Here is a 16,207-nt window from a genome sequence, read left to right as displayed (position 1 = left end):
AAGCAACCAGTTTTAGCCCACTCCATTTAGGTGAGCCGCTACTTTTCCCCAGTTAAACGGGCTGCACACCAACAGAGGCATTGCACTTAGACTCGGTTCTCTCAAGGTAGAAAGATTTCCCAAACCGGCAGCTGATTCTGCATAGATTTCCAAATAATAGTTCTACATAAAAGAAGCCTCAGCAGGTGCTGACCATACGTCTCTGCAATGCACAATGTCTAAAATGCTTTTTAGCAAATCAAAGGGAGGAACAATGCAGCCTGGCCTCGGAATACATGGACAGAAACCAGCAAAGGCTGGAAATCTTCCCTTTGTCACCCATTACACTCAGCAGCCTCGCCAACACCAACTGCTGCATACATCCACGCTAAGCCTGTTTCTCAGAACCAGCGCTGTATAAAAGTTTGAAAGGGCAGCAGGAAGAAGCGAGAAGAAGGAGCAACAACATACTGGAAAAGCCTGGGAACCTTTGCAGAACTGATACTTAGCTGAACTAACTCAGTTTGAGTCATCTAAAATAGGTGATTCTCAGCCTGCCTCTACATATTGTTCTCTGAACTTTGATTTTTACCTTTTTTTCCTCAGAAAAGAACACATAGACTCTATTAATACCCTGAGTCTCTATATCTCCCATCAGCAACTTTTGAGATCCATACCTGAGATTTTCAGGTTTACTTACTTATTAGTAAATCTAAGTCATTTGGAAAATGAGGGGTCCCTCCTACTCCCTATTCTGTAAATATTGCAACAGAAAGAAAAAGGTCATGATTTCGCATTTGCCCCATGTTGTATAGACTCCCGTACAGTGGCACACACCTACTTTCTCTCCCTGGGCCACTTTCCAAACTTCCCCTCCCACAGTCAGCTCTGAAGGCACAAAGCATACAGCTCCTCTCAGAGGAAGAAAGTTCAAAAGCCTTACTAAAGCCTTCCATTCACAGCAGGAAATTCAGCCAAACTGGGCAAAATCTACAGAATCTGAAATTTAAAAACCACTGCTGCGTATTTTTGCACTTGTTACCTTTCTTACTCTTTTGTCTTGAAGCAATGGACACAATCTTTTGTTTACAGAGGGCCATACTAGCAAACAATTTTCTTTTTAACCCACTTTGGCTTATAATTAACTGTGCCACCTCCCAACACTCAGCCTTCTCCTGAGGCATCTAGAAAATCTTCACTGGGTACCACAAAAATATCTATACTACAGACCATATTTTTAAGAACAATAATAAAAAGGGTTACCTTATCCTTTTATCTTCAACTTTTTTCAGATACTCATCTCTCTTCAGTACTCCCAATATTGTTTCCTTTTCATGTTCCAACAAAAATGACAAATTGATGATCTCCAAGTGTTTCGTCATGATTCTTCAACAGCCACTCTTTCAATGACTGCTTTGCCCAATCAACTCTTCCAATGATTTATTTGCACGAGTCCAAAGGCACGTTTGTGTCAGAGTTACAAGATCCACACCGTCAAGAGGTATTTTGAAAAAATGCTTCTGTAAGTTAACCAGGTGTCAAGACTGTATTGCTTTGCCTTCCAACTACGCAAGAAATAAAGGTTTCTTCTTTGTTCCTTCCTCAAGAAAGCCAGTCATTTTCCCGGTTACTGAATGCCCTCGTGCCCTGGCCGACACTCACCGGCACACTGCAGGCCTTCAGGCTGCAGTCACAAGCAGCTGCAGAATCAACTTCCCCGCATAATTGTAGTTTGGAGCCACAAAATAGCTGGGTGTATTTATTTCAAACTACCTGCAAGTCAAAACAAACAAGCGTAGGTGATTTTGACAGTACCGTCACAGTCTGATTGAGAAAGGCTTAATCTACTAAAGCCGCCAAAGAATGGCTTGCAGACTATCAGGTTATCTCGGGGGCTACTTATATGTCATGTTTTCTATGTTGTTGTTTATTTACTCGCTAATCATTGATTATTATGCTCCCACGAGGGCTCTGCAATTATCTTCCTACTGCAATACATTTAAATGACTATACTCACCTTGTAATACTTCCATCCTAACAGTAATAAGCATAGAATCATAGAATCATAGAATCATTTCGGTTGGAAAAGACCTTCAAGATCATCGAGTCCACCCATCAACCATGCCCACTAAACCATGTCCTGAAGTATCCCGTCCACTCGCTTTTTGAATACCTCCAGGGATGGTGACTCAACCACTTCCCTGGGCAGCCCATTCCAATGTTTGACAACCCTCTCAGTAAAAAAATTTTTCCTGATATCTAACCTAAATCTCCCTTGCCTCAACTTGAGGCCATTTCCTCTTGTCCTATCTCCAGCCACCTGACAGAAGAGACCAACACCCACCTCACTACGACCCCCTTCCAGGTAAGTGTAGAGAGTGATAAGGTCTCCCCTCAGCCTCCTCTTTTCTAGATTATAGAACCCTGGATCCCTCAGCTGCTCCTCATAAGACTTGTGCTGCAGGTCCCTCACCAACTTGGTTGCCCTTCTCCGGACACGCTCCAGCACCTCAATGTCTGTCTTGTAGTGAAGGGCCCAAAACTGAACGCAGTATTTGAGGTGCAGCCTCACCAGTGCCGAGTACAGGGGAACGATCCTTTCCCTGCTCCTACTGGCCACACTATTTCTGATACAGGCCAGCATGCCATTGGCCTTCTTGGCCACCTGGGCACACTGCTGGCTCGTATTCAGCCAGCTGTTGACCAGCACCCCCGGGTCTTTCTCTGCTGGGCAGCTTTCCAGCCACTCTTCCCCAAGCCTGTAGCGCTGCATGGGGTTGCTGTGACCCAAGTGCAGGACCCGGCACTCGGCCTCGTTGAACCTCATACAGTTGGCCTCGGCCCATCGATCCAGCCTGTCCAGATCTCTTTGTAGAGGGGGTGGTGGTGGGGGGAGGACTGATTCCTCACATTTCCCTGCAATTACTTTAAGGGAAAAGTAAAAATTAACAAGTGGAAGGGCTTCAGAGGACAGCACTAAAGTTAAGACTCACCTCAAAACAAGTATACACCTGCATCTTAGCAAGTCATCCATTACACTCACTTCACATTCAATTCAGAGAAATAGGAACTTTCAAGGAGTGATTCATCCACTTACTGCAGACATTTAATTTAGGATGACGTGTTCTAGAAATGCCCATTACCTTCCAGTAAATGCAGCAAGAACTTAGAGTGACTTATTAACATGAAGCCACCCAGAAGTAAGACAAACGTCACTTTTTGTTGTTGTTGTTGGAGGGAGGACATTTCTAAACACAAAACAACTTCCAAACTAAACCAAAAGAGACACCCTAGTCCATACTGGAGCTCTGAGCTTGACCCTGTTTGGAAAGAGTCACCGGGAAGCTACTTGGAAAATATCTAAAACTTCTAGTTAACTGGTTGGAACATCCAGCCCTCACAGTCTCATAAGTAAACACAGAGTTTCACATCAAAACAAGGCATGACCTCCAAGACACTTTTCCTTAAAGAAATTAAGCTATGTGAACAGATGCACATTGTACTTTGAAGCATACGCACATTATATACAATATACAAACATAAACCCATTTATACACAAAAAATGCATCCACACCATCATACATAAGTACAAATACATATGTGTGCATACATAGGTGCACATATGCTATAAGATAATGCAGATTTATTTTATATCATGCATGCTGGAAGAACTAAAACAGCTTTTAAGAAATTATTTTTTTTAATAAAAAAGCAGCCCTTGCTTCCCTAGCTTTCAATGGTTTGGAAAGGTTTTGACAAAAATAAATAGCACAGAGAACTGAATGAGTAGTGTTCATAGTCTGAGACAATTATGGGTATAAGACAAGATATCCTTCTGTTTCCTTTCCTAACAACCACTGAAGCAGCAAATACTGTTGCCAATGGCATCAAATGAAATTCTTGTGTTGCTTTTCACCAACTACTTCAGAATATGAGTTTTGAAATACTCCATTCCCCCAGTTATCTGACTATTTGTTAGTAAAAGATACAAATGTCACAATTTAAGTTCAAAGGAGATTTTTCCTCATATTAGCCTTACATGAGCACTGGAATTTCTTCTGATATTTTATAACCTGTTTCAATTAATCTTTAAAATTTTCAAATTAATTAAAAAATCATAAAATACACACAACTGGCATATAAGTATTTTCATCTTTTTTTTTTTTTTCTAAGAAAATAGTAATATAAATCTTACTGTTTCTGCAATACAGATCCAGCCATCAGTGTCACTTTCATCAGGTAAGAAAATGGGACAGAAAGGCCAAGCACAAACTGAAAGCACACAACAAGTCAATGCAAGGCAGAAATACAAGTCAGGATTGCCAGTGATGAGCTTACTATTACTGAAAATTGGGAAACAAACAAAGCACAGACTACTACTTCTGGCTAGATTGCTATCTTAAACATATAAAAGCCAAGTAATAAAAACACACATAGAAAAAAAATTTAATTTGATTCTCTGCATTTATTTTAATAGAAAAAATAAAAACACTGGACCATTATGTTTATTCTTAAATTCTTGAAAATGGTGTTTCTATTAATACCATAAGGCCAAGTTACTTGTAAGCAAAAGGAAGAAATCCAACATGTGAATTATACTTTGTTACTATCAAGAAGGCCAGCTTCTTTTGTGAACTGCCTACCAAAATGCCTGGTGAAAACAGTACTGTCATCCCAGCTGGAAACTAACATCAGTGGGCTAGGGAGCATGGGGCATCAGCATAAAACTCACAGAGCCAAATTCAGCAGTCAGAGAATAAGCTAAGTTGCTTGGCTGGTCCAGGCGCTCTGAATTTTTGTTCACAAGTTTTCCTTGCAGGGGTAGCATAGGTGACACATTATTCTGACAGGCATTTATTTTAACTGAGAAAAAAAGCCAAGTTTTATTGAAAAATGGAAAACCAAGAGGTTAAGGGGAAAGAATGAGCAATACAATTAGAAATTTAGGGCAACAAAAGCATTAAAAATGGTCTCTGACAGCACCATTATTGTCTGGATGATACACTACAGGTAACTAGGGTTATTGCAGAATAACAATGCAATGGTACGACAAGCAGGCTGACAAGAACACTCTACCTTGTAAGATGTATTCTGGTATTGGGAATTCAGGAAAGAGAAAAAACACTTCAAAAGATTAGACATCTGGCCATATTTTCTGAACTTTTTTCTTTTAACTCTAAAGAGGTTCGCACTCCTATCAGAATATCTGAAAGACACAAAAATTCCCTTTGGCTAAGCATATCGCCTATCCTTGAATGTCCTGGAAGATTTCTGTCTCAATACAGGGAGGCACATGTGAAATCCAAAATTACTAAGGTGACGTGCCATAATCAGGAATCCGGTTACTTCATTTGGTACCTGGAGCATAGGGTCAAATACGTAGACTCCAGAGCAGAACTAAGCACTGGTAAGGGTGATGAGATCACAAGCTGTCAGATTAGATGGACTTAATTTTAAGAGAGTGCTACACCCTCCTGTGCCAGATGTAATTCAGCTGCAAGATCATTCCATTAAGTTTCTTACAGCTTTCATCAGTAAGGAAATCCTAAACCACAGAACAAGCGCCATTGGCAGCAGAGGCAACGCTTGCAGGTAGAAAGCAGGTGGGATCTAAAATCCCACATGAATGGAAATCCTTCTGAGCCACAGGTCCAAAGGCAGTCAGAGCAACCCTTGGCTATGCTCAGAAATAGGGGGGGAAGAGGTCGGATTTAGGGGCCAGCACCAGAGGTGGTGGCAAGAGGTTTGAAGTCATGGAGAGTGGAAGCACGCAAGAAGATGTTAAGGAAGGAGAGAATGGAGGAATTATTCCCACTGCCCACAGGCACAACCTGACATTGCAACTGATCTCCGAGCTACCACTGCCTTCCATGCCAGATGAGACTGGTGTAGAAACACCAGAGCAGACTCACTGGACTGTGGTCTAGTCAATAAAATTCTGGTATCTCATGCTGACAGCTGACCTTTTAGCTGAACTACGTGAATCTTGAATAGAAATTATTATAGTCTTGTTTGTAAAGACTACAACAGAAACTATGTTAGAGTTCGCAATATAGAGAATAATGCAGAGTATTATTATGTTTACCAAATAGACAGACAGACCCAAATTACATTCATGTTACCCACATTAACGGAAAGATGTCTGTAGTAAAATCTATTCTTACAGAAAGACTATAATCAACTGAAGTTTTATGCTATTCACAATGGGGTTTGTTGCTTTCTATTTTTTACTGAACATGCCTGGGAATAGAACCTTCAGTCCCATTTATGACAAAAATCTTGTGGGTTTTAACTGTCTTTATCATGTAACAGTGGGATTTGGCAAGTGTCAGAAAATACAATTTTACCTGCTTATGTGTTCAACCAACTATGTAGGTTAAAATATCTTGTGAACTAGCAAAAATATTCTCCTAAAGAGCTGGGGTGGCAGCCTGTTTAATGGTTTCATGTTCAGCATTAGCAAGACATAAAACCTACCAATGACAGTCTTAAAAACAAGCATCCTCAAATTTCCCTTATTGCTTTGGTGGGGTAATACAGTCTCCAGCCCAACACTGAGCACGCTGGCTTTTGTGTTCAGGGCTGCAGTACCATATCTGATGCCAAAATAGCCCCGTTTTTCTGTCCACCAGCTCTCCGACATACGTGTACCAACCAGCTACTTGACATTAAGATTCGGACCCACCTCACCTTCCAGATTTTCTTCTGCACTACAAAATTGCTACTCAAAAATAATAGATTTCCTAACCAGACACTGCCTAGCTGCTGAAGCTTCAGCAAATACCTCAAGAGAAGCTCGTATTTGTTCAGGCAGGATTCCTTGTAAATACATTACACTCATGACCTCTGCCTAGGTGATATTCCCTACCCCAGCAGCAGCTAACTTGGCATAAACCAAGTTTTCCCAGTTCTTAGATAATGCTACTCTTGCAAGGCTACCTTTTAGGACTGAAGATTGTGCAGGTATCTTTACCCTACATGAAGCAGATCTAGTAAAAAAATCCCTTGTCCCTTCACTCCTGCCTGATTAGACAAATTCTGTGTCGAAACTCTGATAACGCTGCCTTCACTCTGCCATGTGCTGGTATGAGAGCTACAAAAACATCCCCTACTTCACAACAGGAGACCTTCTGGTTTAGCTCCTGTACCGTTTGTGGTAAGTGGTGGGCATTCCTGTTATACATGTAGTTGTTAAACAAAAAGAAAGGCAATAGCAAAATCAGCAGGAACACTTGCTCTATGGAAAAGGAGACTAATGAGGTACTGGTTTTAACAAACTACCACTTAAGACTTCCCTGCTTTAGACAACACATGATCAGAGACCAGGCTTGTATTTCACATTCGGATTTAATACGAAAATTTGCGCTGCTTCTTTCCTGCGCTACTTTTTTCTCTCTCTCTAAACAGTCCAGAATAAATCAGCTGACAAAAGCTGAATTATGAACCAACTTAGGGTTTAAAAACAAAAGCAGCCAGACAGCTTTTAGAAAGTGACAATGATCCTTTTAACAGATTTTTGATGTTTTATTAAGCAGCCCTGTGGCTGGTTAGGAAGTTTAGTTGTTTTCCTCTTAAACTGAGTGAAGATTTCACACAACAGAGCATTTGGGGTACACTAAAATGCAGATTAGGACACATGGAAAAATGCAAAGCCCCCTAATAGCATGGGGTTAATTCTAATTTACATTCAATTTGTAGTTAGAGCATTAATTTCTTAAGTCAGAGTAATGCAACAACCTAACATTGGACTTGCAAAGGAACTAGTAAAGGAGGAGGAATGAAGTAACACAATGGCAAGACAGTACGTAAGTGAGCCTCTCGAGTGTGTGGTTGTTTTCCCTTGCCTCATGAAAATGGGTAGAAGAAAAAAGAATTACTTAAGGCTTGTTTAAAAAAAAAAAAAAAGGACAAAAAGCATTACAGTGGGAAAGAACTTTTTTTTTTTTTTATGGCTAACTGCTAGCACAGCTGCTTGTGACTATTGGAAATACAGCACCCCCAAAACTGAATCTTTGTGAGGGGCGTTCGTTAAGAGCTACAGGAAGCATAGTGAATCCACTGCAATCAGCTACATTTGTAGTTACCACAGGTGCAGTGAGCACTCCTGTCACTGCTGCGCGTATCCTCCGGAACCCAGCAAATCAACAGCTTCATCTGCACTCCAAAACGCTTTCCCCTCATCTCTCCCCAGTCTCCCTGGGAAGGAGGAGAGGCATCCTGCCCCCAAGAGACAGAGCTGAAAGGAAGCGAGAGGAATTATCCTCTTTTCTTCAACGGTGCTATTATCAAATTGCTGGATGCAAGAAATTACTCCCACCACCAAGCCATTATGTTTACTTAGCCAGAAGCCAGTACGTGGAACGATTTAGTGACTCAGCAACAGAGGCAGCATCTTCCACGTGCACTGACTGCAGTGGTATGGGAATCATGGCATCACCTCACGTTGCTTGAGTGACAGAGCCTTCACCTACCGCTGGTGGGGAATTCTTTGCCAGCAGAGAAATGTGGTCTGCACTACACATATTTACTAACACCGGTGGATCTGGGACACGCACAAACAATATTTCCATATTGGTAAAGATATTCCTACTAACAGCAGCCGAATGCAGCGTGGTGTTATGGACTGTAATTGACTTTTGCCACGAGAAGCTGAGATACGTCGTCTCTCAAAAAGGCACCGACTACTGCCCGAACCAAAGCTGCACGAGGCACAACGGCAATGTTTGAAACTCAGCAGGAGCAGAACCGATAGCTCTGCTGCCTCTGACACACGCTTCAGGAGGCCACAATTCCCACCTTCCAGCTCAGTGCTGGCACTATGTATCACAACATCCCCAGTCTGGATCCAATACACCCAGCTCGGACACTCAAAGAGAGACACGTTTCATCTATGCCATGCTTAAAACACACCAGTACTCTGCGTCCTGAGTTCACTCACGTGGGGGTCTGAAATAAAATTCAAAACTAAGATGGCATCGTTAGGTAGCCACCAAAACACATTCCATGTTGTCTTTCATCTTTTCTGAGGCCCACAGCTATATGCAAGCCTATGATGGGGGAAGGGAGGAAAGGACTGCCACCACTAAGTCTAATAAAACGGCAGACAGACTTAAAAAGGTTCTTGTCATATCAAGAACCTTTAACAAATATAAAGCTTACCATGTTGAGAGTGTAATGGCCAACTAGTCCCTCTTCCTGTTTTAACTAAAGCATACCGCTTGCAGAATGCCATACACAGGAGCAAGAAAAACCAGCTTCACTTCTTAATGATGTGTTTGCAGAGTGCACACACCCAGGTAAGCAAACTAAATGCCAGCAGGTACTGAAGCACCAGGAAATGGTTGTTGCACAAAATCAATACATTTGCAAGGTAAGGAAGAGCAACTCAAGACACTGAAGTCAAGCAGCAAGAAAAGAAAACCAAACTAAATTTGTTGAATGTGATTTTGGTTAATGGCACTTGGATTAGACTGAGAGCTCTAGCCAGTACTACAACACAAGTAGTAAGCAAACAGATTCTTTGCTAAAAACAAACTTCAAAGATCTTTACATATAAGAGCTAGAAGATTTATGAACTGACAATTTGTATATTGCTTTAAAGAAAGGGTCACTTATGAGTGGCAGCCACATTGTTTGAAGAGACATTAAAAGCACAGAATGCCATCATACGAATTTGTATCAGTGCACTGGAATGAATATAAGCTGAGAGAAAGGCTGAAACTCTAATTTTTTAAGTCTAATCCTCTATAAGTCATGTAGCGTAAGCATGTTTGACTTCATAGTAGTAAGAAACTCAGATTCATTAAACAAAACCATTGGATTCAGAACCAGTTCATTTTTTAGGTCAGGCACAATTCCAGCTTTCTGGTAAGGTCTTGGCAAAGCTGCCTGTGTCCATGGAGGAGCAGGACACCCTGAAACATCTGTGGCCATGAGTAAGTCCGCGCCAGAGCAGGTAAATCTCAAAGCGTCTGTGGCCATGGTTATGCCTGTGCCACAGCAGGTACACCTTGGAAGGGATTGTGGCCCAAGGGTAAGTCCACGCTGGAGAAGGTACACCTCAAAGCACCTGTGACTCTGGATAAAAGTTCATGCTGCAGCAGGTACACCTTGAAGCATCGGTGGCTGTGCATGAGGTCATGCTGGAGCACTTCAAAGCACGTGGCCATGGATAAACCCATGAGAGAGCAGGTACACCCCTGGAGGGACTGCAGTCTGTGGATAAGTCCAAGCCAGAGCAGGGGCAAGGGCAGGAGTTCATGCAACGTTAAACCCGATGGTCTGCTCCAAAGGGACCAGGGCTGGAGATTGTAATGGAAATACTTTTCAGTTGTTGTAACCTGGGATTTGAGTTGCATGTTATAGGAATTACTATAGCAGGAACCAACTGAACCAATGGAGAACAAGCCTTACAAGAAGCAGTGCAAGTACAGCGGTGACCTGACCTGAGCTGGCTTTGGTGCCCGATAACTCCACGCAACACACCATCTCTCCTGTCCTGAGTGACCACCATAACAGATGGAGACCACAGTCATGGACTAAATGAACTCAAAGAACATTCTGTGGACATTTATGGACATTTTACAGACATTTCACAGGGGTGGTCCATAGACTAAGGGAATGATATCTGTGTATTGTATCAAAGAACGGGAAGGGGGGCGGTGGGTAATGAGGTGGTATTAGATAGTGTGAGACCTGAGCATGACATAAATGCTAAATGCTATGGAATAACAGGTGGAGAATGTGCTGGTCTTGGCTGGGATAGAGTTAATTTTCTTCATAGTAGCTAGTACGGGGCTATGTTTTGGATTTGTGCTGAAAACAAGCATTGATAACGCAGAGATGTTTTCGTTACTGCTGAGCAGTGCTTACACAGCGTCAAGGCCGTTTCTGCTCCTCACCCCACCAGCGAGCAGGCTGGGGGGGCACAAGAAGTTGGGAGGGGACACAGCTGGGACAGCTGATCCCAACTGACCCAAGGGAGATTCCAGACCATAGGACGTCACGCTCAGCATATAAACCTGGGGGAAGAAGGAGGAAGGGGGGGACGTTCGGAGCGATGGCGTTTGTCTTCCCAAGTCATCATTACGAGTGATGAAGCCCTGCTGTCCTGGAGATGGCTGAACACCTGCCTGCCCACGGGAAGTGGGGAATGGATTCCTGGTTTTGCTTTGCTTGTGTACATAACTTTTGCTTTACCTATTAAACTGTCTTTAACTCAGCCCATGAGTTTTCTCGCTTTCACTCTTCTGATTCTCTCTCCCACCATCCTGCTGTGGGGGGAGTGAGCTACCAGCTGTGCGGTGCTTAGTTGCTGGTGGGGGTTAAACCATGACACTGTCATATTGCTGAAGAATAACTCGGAGATTTAGAATGGTCTGACTGTTTCGTGCAAGATATATTTTGTATATATCAAATTAACAAGTAAGGCTGTAATCAGAAAGGCACACAGTTGGCCTTCATAGAGTAAGGGCACCCAGGAACAATTAGGCCTTGATGTTTTGAGGATGATCCATGTGCATTGCCCGCTTGACAAGAATACTCAAGGTCCATCAGAGAGAAAAGAAACATTAAGGATAATTGGACCTAAGAAATGCAGGATGTGACTGATAAAAAGAAATATCCCACTCCAGAAGACACCAAAGGCCGGATGATTGCCAAAGAAGTATGAACTGGGGGGAAGGTAAAGGTGGCAGGGGGAGATCGCAACCTCCGACTCAATTCAAGGCTAGAAGAACTTGTCCCCCCACACCTGCAATGAGCATGCATGCTAATCTACATAGCAATAGGGGCTAATTTAAATATAACTGGCCAATAGTAGATGAGATGGTGACTACTAACCAATGAATGTAAATTTAGGCGGGTTTTGACTAATCATGTAACAGAATAAATACATTGTTTTTCTTTGGCGTGGTGTGCTAGCTTTGTGGAATTACCACCTAGCACCCATCTTTGCATAAATATGAAATAAATAATGTCTCTCCTGAGTGTGTGATTACTGGCTCATTGCACACTGGGAAATGAATCCGCTTTTCGGACAACAATATGCCTACAAGACTGCAGATCTCTCTCCAACCACTGTCATTGCCTTCAAGCTATATCTAGTTTTTAGCGCTGGTGTAATAACATTTCAAAACCAAAATCATAAGTGTTTAAAACTAAAGCAATAATGTTAAAGCTCATTTAGTCTACAAAGTATTCTACCTTACTGCGTAAGAAAGCAGTAAATTAACATGCCTGACTTGTATAATAAGACTAAGCTCAGCACTGCTGGTCTGAGTATTCATCAAACCATGCTCCTCCTACAGGTCTCCTTCTGCTTGTTTTTCAGTCCTCATAAAAATCTTCAAGTAACATGAAAAAGCATTTTTAAAAATATAAAAATGATGTTTTCTGTCTCCTTGCTGTAGAACTTTAGGCTCACCCAGCTCCTCAAAGGGCCAGGTTACATACTGCATGCAACAGGGAACACCACTGCCCGCTGAAAGCTCCCAACGGAGTACAACGCTTGGTTGCTGCCCCAACAACCTTGTGCTACTTTTCAAGCATGCTATGCTGGGAGAAAGGCAGCATGTACGCAGGCAGGGGAGCAAGTGCAGAACAGACCAAAGGTAGAGAGTACACCAGACGGCATTCACTTGTGAACACAAGCCCGTACTCCCCAGAGCTCCTACAAAACAATTAAATGAGAGAATTTAACCCCATAGGTGATGCTTTGAAATAAATATCTAATAATCTTCTCTATATTGCACTGCTTTAGCTAGTATACTTACAAGCAAGAGACAAGGAGCAGGAAGAATAACACAACAGGGTGGCAACCTTTTTCTTTTGTTTTGCTCATCGAGCAAACATGGTTCACTTCCCTGGCTGAGCATTTAGCCAGAAAAGATGATACCTCCCAGGGTAAGAATGAAAATAAAATTCAATGCATCAGCATGCAAAATTAAACAAACCAAACAGATCCAAACCAAAGAATGAATGAAGGAAAAATATTTTTGCTATTGTTAAGCAAAAATCATCTGTGCAATGTTAAATCATCCACAAAAATATGACTTAGGGCTTGAGTCATCTCAATCTTATTGCTTAGTCACAGTGTATATGAAGGCAGTATTCATTCAGTACTGAACTTTAATAGGTTTAAGTTATTCCCTTTGTCTCTATACTTTCTGTGATGAAGTGGAAAGAAAAGGGGTGAACCGAGGTCTAGAACAGAACAGATTTATACACAGTTGTAAAATAAGTTCTAATATGCACCTTACAGGCATTTTATGTGATAGCTGGGTAAATTATAAATTTAACCAAGACTCACGGTTATGAAATTTAACTAAAACAAGTTGAAGAAAGTTTATCAACTGTTTACTTTTAAGAATTTGAAACCTCCTTTCCCCACATTAAAATAGGCATGGCCTCTGGGAGCAAGAAATCACTTCTTGATATTGAGTTCTTTCAGAAAAATAAAACAAGTATAATGCCAGCAAGACTCCTAACCATTCTTTCTAACCACTAGCGTTTCTTACAGTACATCCTTACAACTATGAACACAGTGAGCTTCGGAGAAGTAAAGTTAATACGTATTATGTTATGACATGATTGCATTTGACAGCAGGATGCACGGGACAGGAATGAGCTAGCACACCCAGGACACCTGAGAGCCACTGTCATTTCTGTTACTGGTCAGCAGCTGCTGCCCTGTGATCTAGTCACGACCTATCTTAATCCTCTTTAAATGCCCTCTCTCCTGTTCAGTGGGTCTTGAGGCTGCTCTGGGCAGCAACTATCATGTGTAACTGTGTGTGAGATCCCTGGGGAAGCACTATTACAGGAAGCTTCATCTGACATGAAGTAGAAAATGCGTGGTAAAACAAGAGCATTATTTTCATTACTTAACAAGATGTTCTCACAAAAAAAGTACCTGTTTCTTTTAGCTGCAGAAAGTGATTGACTGAAATATCAGTAAGTTCTCTTGATCTTTTTCCCCAACAGAAGTTTCTCATCAGAAAACATGAGCAGGTATGTTCCACAGAAGTGGATGAGGATTCTTCAAAAACTTAAATAGAAACTTGTTTTCAAGTCTTCAAGTTCAAACGTTTTCACTAATTTGCTGAATTCAGAGTACTCCAAAGAAGGTGCCTTGACTTCATCAAACATTTCATTTTGCAGAAAAACTCATGACTATCAATCTAAGGTTTAGCCCACTTGATAAAATTCTGTCATTGACTTTGCTTTTCTCATGAATAAATAAAAATGAAATTATCTCAGAGCTTTGCAAGAGGGATGCAGGAAGATTGCTGAGTAACTGCAGTCAGGCTGCAGAGTCAGAAAAGAGGGAACTAGCATTTAGAAGAGCAGCTATTTGAAAAAGCATCCACCTAGCCAGTGAAACCCCCTCTGGGTTTGGGGAGAAGGGAACGCCAGACCTTGCGTGCGAGTGCTTTGAGTGAGGAAATGTGTGTGTGGCATGTGTGTGCGTAGAAGGTGAGAAATCCAGTCCTCCATTATTTCAGCCTGGGAGATGCCAAGTGCTCGTTTGCCTTTCTGCAACAACAGTATGGTGTAGTAAAACTCATTATCCACTACACATGATAATAACTTTCTATTTGATTTAGCAAAGCAACGGGATTCAGGTTTCAATGAAAAGAAGTAAGTTCGTTTTCATGCACACCAAAGGTATATGATCATACATTATATGACTTATCTCTATAGAGGTGTGAAAAATCTTTAGGAGATTCATCTGCCCAAGGCTGGGGGCAAGGATGTTGGACTAGATGGTCTTTAAAGGTCCTTTCCAACTCAAAACCATCCTATGATTCTATTCTATGATCCCTCCTATTTATTCTGACCTAGTCATCCCAGCCCCACTCTATAAGCAACAGAGAGAAATAGGCATTTCTAGGGCATGACTCATCTCATCTTCATGAGAAGATTTGAAAAAGGTCAGACAAATTCTTGCCTAGTAGCATCCATTTCTCTCCACTGACTATGAAGGGGATGCTGCACGATTACCTCAAATGCAGGCATACAAAACACGTGAGCAAATGCATCCTGCTTCTCATCTGCAGTATAAAATGATGAGCTGTTCACAAAGACACTTGTCCAGAAACCTACCAGAGGATATAAACAGCTTAATTGGGAAGTGGGATGAGCTTGGAGTGTTGCCTTGTTTTGTTTTTCATTAAACACAATGCTACAATTCTTTTCTCTACAAACAGTAAATAAAGCTAACGGGTCGCTTAAATCTTGCCATGAAATGCATCAGGACGTCATCCCAGTGTGTCTACCTCAAAATGAGCATGGCTGGGAAGTCTGCATTTGTAAGCATATCAGTTTCCAAAATTCTTGTGGCAGGCAGGAAAAAAACCCACAAAAATCTAGTTAGAAAATGTAATCTCACTTTCACAGGTTACACTGCTGTCAGTCTGAGGACTGGGTTGTGCATCAACTATCAGAGTGTTGAGGATCACTTTCAGCAGGGCAGGGAAGGTGGTGGAATATGTGGAGGTTTTCCTTTGCTTCCCAAAGTGGGATATGTAACATAAATGTCTATCCAAGACAGCTCAGAGTGATAGCGCTAGGTCTGTGGGGAGCAGCCACGCATATCACCTATGACTGAGGACCAGAGCTTGGATCAGTGAGAAAAACTACATGCTGCCATCTGATCATCTAGGACCCCAACAAATCCAACGAACAACTTTAGCACAAGCCTATATGAGACTGCCTGACAGCAGCATACACAGGATCAGCATCCTTTTTCATACACTGTATAACTAGCAAAGAAAAGTGACAGATTCCCCCCAAAATACTGTTCATCAGACAAAGGGAAGATCTGGGATGGTTTTCTTTGCCATTTTAAAATGCTTTGCCCTCTCAACGCAGCCCATCCAGTTCCTCAGTTGTATCTCTCCTGAGAAAAGGGCATGCAGCTGAAGTTGCCAGTGCTGAACAGACTGCCTGGCTTCAGTCTAGTTCGCACAAAAAGCAGCAGCAGAGATTTGGCAGCACAGTCTTCAACAGGGGCTAGTAAGCAGCAGCCAGGCACAGGGCTGGAGGACTGAAGCTCAAAGCTGCACAGCGGATCACTGCGTGGGCAGCGCTCCAGACTAGAAGGAAGCAGATGTAACTGCTAAAGATGACTTTATAGGACATGACAGAAGACACAGATTTCCACTGAAGAAATACCTTGTGAGACCTGAGGCCTCAACCAGTCTTCATCAGCAATCTGAATTTTTCA

At 42.0% G+C, this 16,207-nt stretch overlaps 1 protein-coding gene across 5 annotated transcripts in view; it reads right to left on the bottom strand.

Moving 5' to 3' along the window:
- Positions 1–16,207, bottom strand: part of SYTL5 (synaptotagmin like 5) — a 91,103-nt gene that overhangs the window by 57,136 nt on the left and 17,760 nt on the right. For all 5 annotated transcript variants that reach the window (XM_052794859.1, XM_052794857.1, XM_052794860.1 and 2 more), the window contains one exon: positions 1,243–1,752. In XM_052794859.1, coding sequence (XP_052650819.1) covers positions 1,243–1,361 — 119 coding nt within the window. In that variant the 5' untranslated portion in view covers positions 1,362–1,752. The remainder of the gene's footprint in view (positions 1–1,242; positions 1,753–16,207) is intronic.

This window comes from Harpia harpyja, chromosome 8, assembly GCF_026419915.1.
Source record: "Harpia harpyja isolate bHarHar1 chromosome 8, bHarHar1 primary haplotype, whole genome shotgun sequence".
Classification (NCBI taxonomy): domain Eukaryota; kingdom Metazoa; phylum Chordata; class Aves; order Accipitriformes; family Accipitridae; genus Harpia; species Harpia harpyja.
Note: the sequence above shows the minus strand (reverse complement) of the source record. Positions and strands in the feature narration are given on the sequence as shown.